Below are 3,093 nucleotides of genomic sequence, written 5' to 3'. Positions count from 1 at the left end.
ATAATTACCAGTGTATTTTTTTTTAGTATTCGCCTATTACTTCTATACAATAAATTTTGTTTGTGGACATATTCCTTACCCCTTCTCCAATTTGATAATCACTGTAATTTTTTTCCTCCTCATTTTGAATTTACAAAGCAGGGCATCAAATTAGATCTTAGCATAGAAATGAAAAGTGCTTTTTTGTTTTCTTAATGGTAGCTGTGAGTATAAATCTTTTAATTGTTTTCTTTCCTGGTGTTCTAAATAATAGATTCTTTATACAATTGCATGTGTACGAGTGGATGAACGTACCACTGGTGATCCAGAGGATTTTTGTCAAGACTGGATAAACCATGTATCACATTGATTGTAGAGGTTAGTAGTTCCTTAGTTCCTTAGGATGTGTGCATTTTTTTGTAGTAGCATTTAAAAATGCATAGGTTATCAAGTAGCATTTTCCTGCCAAGATCTTCATGGGTTTTTCTCCTTTTCTAGCTATCTTAAGAGAGTTGGTGAAGTTTATGTTAGTTTATATATTCCTGAAGCCTCTATTCTCTGTCATTGCACAAACATAAATTTAAAAAATCAGCAAGAGAGAGAAAAAAGATAAAACTTGAAGACATTGCTTAGCTGTGTGCACAGGGAAAAATCTGTATGAGTGTTCGTTTACAAGTGGTATTGTCTGCCACAGCCACAAAAGATGATTTTACACGCTGCAGGAATATTATCCTGGAGTTAATTGTTTTATTTGTTAAAAAAAAAAAAAAAAGGCGTTAAAAATGGCATCATGATAGTAATTGGATATTCCTAATTCTGCCTTTTTGACATCTACTGTGATAGAAAAGCCACTTAATTCTACTTCATTCTGAGGCTGAATACGTATGGTGTCAGTGTCCTTCTTGGATGATATTGGATAGTCCTTTGATTGAAACTCTATATGTTCACATTGCAACTCTCTGATCTCATGAGCTCAATATCCAGTGAGTACCTGGGATTTTGTGGCTTCAACTCAAAGTTCATTTTGTTGCTGTCTTCTATTGCATTCCCCTTCCCCCAGTGCATTCTGTTTTTCAGTATGTATATTGCTGATGATGTGTATGATGCCTGAATTCATTTAGGTGGAATTTTGAGGGATAGAATGAATGGAATATTTTATAAATCAAAGTTCAACTTCAGAGTAAACTTTGGTTTATTTTTGCTATCTTGGTTCCATTTTAGAGAAATGGAAAATTGGGAGGTTGGAGGAATTGTAGAAGAGAAATGGGGACATTGTTCATTTGCTTCTAGATTCTTTCTCTGTCAGTGTTTTTGGGTCTGTGACAGACGTGTTAATGAAATTAATGATCTACTGAAGGCGAGCAGTATACCACAAATGCTGGAATTTAAATAGTGACTTAAATAAGGAATATTCTAGTGTTTACATATCCAAATGAGCATTATCCTAAGTAATTAGCTGCTTTGGGTGGATCTTCACTGTCACATATTTGACTTTTATGTAGTTTGACCTCTTGCATAGTATATTGTCTCCTCTAAGCTGGCTTTCATAAGCTGAACTAATCTTTCTGTTCATCAGTTTACTAACACTGATTTCTAAGTGGACACCTGCCAGCTGCTGTTTCTGGGGGAAAGGACTTCCTTGGGAGGTGGGAGTGGTTGTGGAACTTAGTGCATCTAGAATCTGACACTTATTCATTAAATCTAGGTAATAGATGAGGGCTTCTGTCTCATCACTTGGCCCAACCCTGCCAAGCTAACCTAGTCACTTCTTCCTTCCCTCTCTCTGTGTGTGTGTGTGTGTGTGTGTGTGTGTGTGTGTGTGTGTGTGGAGGGGGTAGTAGAATGTGTATGTGAGAGCAAGAGGGGGTCGCCTTGCTTTGGGCTATGCTGGGTTAAAGTAGCCTGACGTCATATGCAGGTGGCTAGGACTTCTGAAGTGGCAGGAGAAGGAAGACTCCTTTTCCCTTTCCTGCTCAGAATGTAGTCCATAGTGCATCCTGGTGCAAGGCTTTCAATATTGCACTATCTGCCTGGGCCCTGGGGGGTAAGACTGGTGGGCTAGGGGACAGGAAGATGGTCTGTCTGATTGCCTTAGTTTGGGAGTAAGGGGTACCAGCAGGGACTGTGTCAGCAAGAACCTTTTACTCTGAACCTTGTTGCTTGCAGAGATTTACATCTGTCACCCCTTGGGGCTGCCCTGGCTGGAAGGAGGCAACTCTTGCAGCAGCCATGATGGAATGGGTCCTCTCCCCACCACCCGACCTTTATTGGTGTTTATTACTGGACTTCCTGACGTTCTCCTTTTAATTTAAAAAATTTTTAAGTTTATTTATTTATTTTGAGGTGGGGAGGGGCAGAGGGAGTGACAGAGAGGAATCCCAAGCAGGCTCCGCACTGCCCAACATGGAACTTGGACTCACCAACCATGAGAGCATGACCTGAGCCCAAATCAAGAGTCGGACACTTAACGGACTGAGTCACTCAGGTGCTCCCTGACATTCTCCTTTTAAGTACGTTTGCATTTAATATGTTTTTTTAAAGGTAGAGAATGAGGGCAAACATATTTTTAAAAACCTAGGAGTAGAGATCAAAATTGAAAGCATTACTTCTTGCTGGCCTCATTTGGATTTGGTCAAGTATTAGAGTGGCATTTAGTGAATCAAAATGGCATATAGAAATTAATAGATGATGTGGACTTTATCAGTTAGTATTTGGTTAGATTTATACTTCACAGGATTGATCTACCTGAAAAGATTATTACATATAAAATCTAGATGGCAGTTAGGCTTTCCTTCCTCATCACAGTTTTATTTTTTTATTTTTTATTTTTTAATTTTTTTCAATATATGAAGTTTATTGTCAAATTGGTTTCCATACAACACCCAGTGCTCATCCCAAAAGGTGCCCTCCTCAATACCCATCACCCACCCTCCCCTCCCTCCCACCCCCCATCAACCCTCAGTTTGTTCTCAGTTTTTAAGAGTCTCTTAAGCTTTGACTCTCTCCCACTCTAACCTCCTTTTTTTTTTCCCCCTTCCCCTCCCCCATGGGTTTCTGTTAAGTTTCTCAGGATCCACATAAGAGTGAAAACATATGGTATCTGTCTTTCTCTGT

General features: G+C 39.2%; 1 protein-coding gene across 2 annotated transcripts in view; it reads left to right on the top strand.

The window, feature by feature from the left end:
- Window positions 1–232: 232 nt before the first annotated feature.
- ECPAS (Ecm29 proteasome adaptor and scaffold) overlaps window positions 233–3,093 on the top strand; it is a 100,425-nt gene continuing 97,564 nt past the window's right edge. For both annotated transcript variants that reach the window (XM_040481951.1, XM_040481952.1), the window contains exon 1: window positions 233–357. In XM_040481951.1, coding sequence (XP_040337885.1) covers window positions 336–357 — 22 coding nt within the window. In that variant the 5' untranslated portion in view covers window positions 233–335. The remainder of the gene's footprint in view (window positions 358–3,093) is intronic.

The sequence above is a fragment of the Herpailurus yagouaroundi genome, unplaced genomic scaffold (assembly GCF_014898765.1).
Source record: "Herpailurus yagouaroundi ecotype Mexico unplaced genomic scaffold, PumYag 160, whole genome shotgun sequence".
Classification (NCBI taxonomy): Eukaryota; Metazoa; Chordata; class Mammalia; order Carnivora; family Felidae; genus Herpailurus; species Herpailurus yagouaroundi.
The sequence above is the reverse complement of the archived record's forward strand: the minus strand, read 5'-3'. Positions and strand labels throughout refer to the sequence as shown.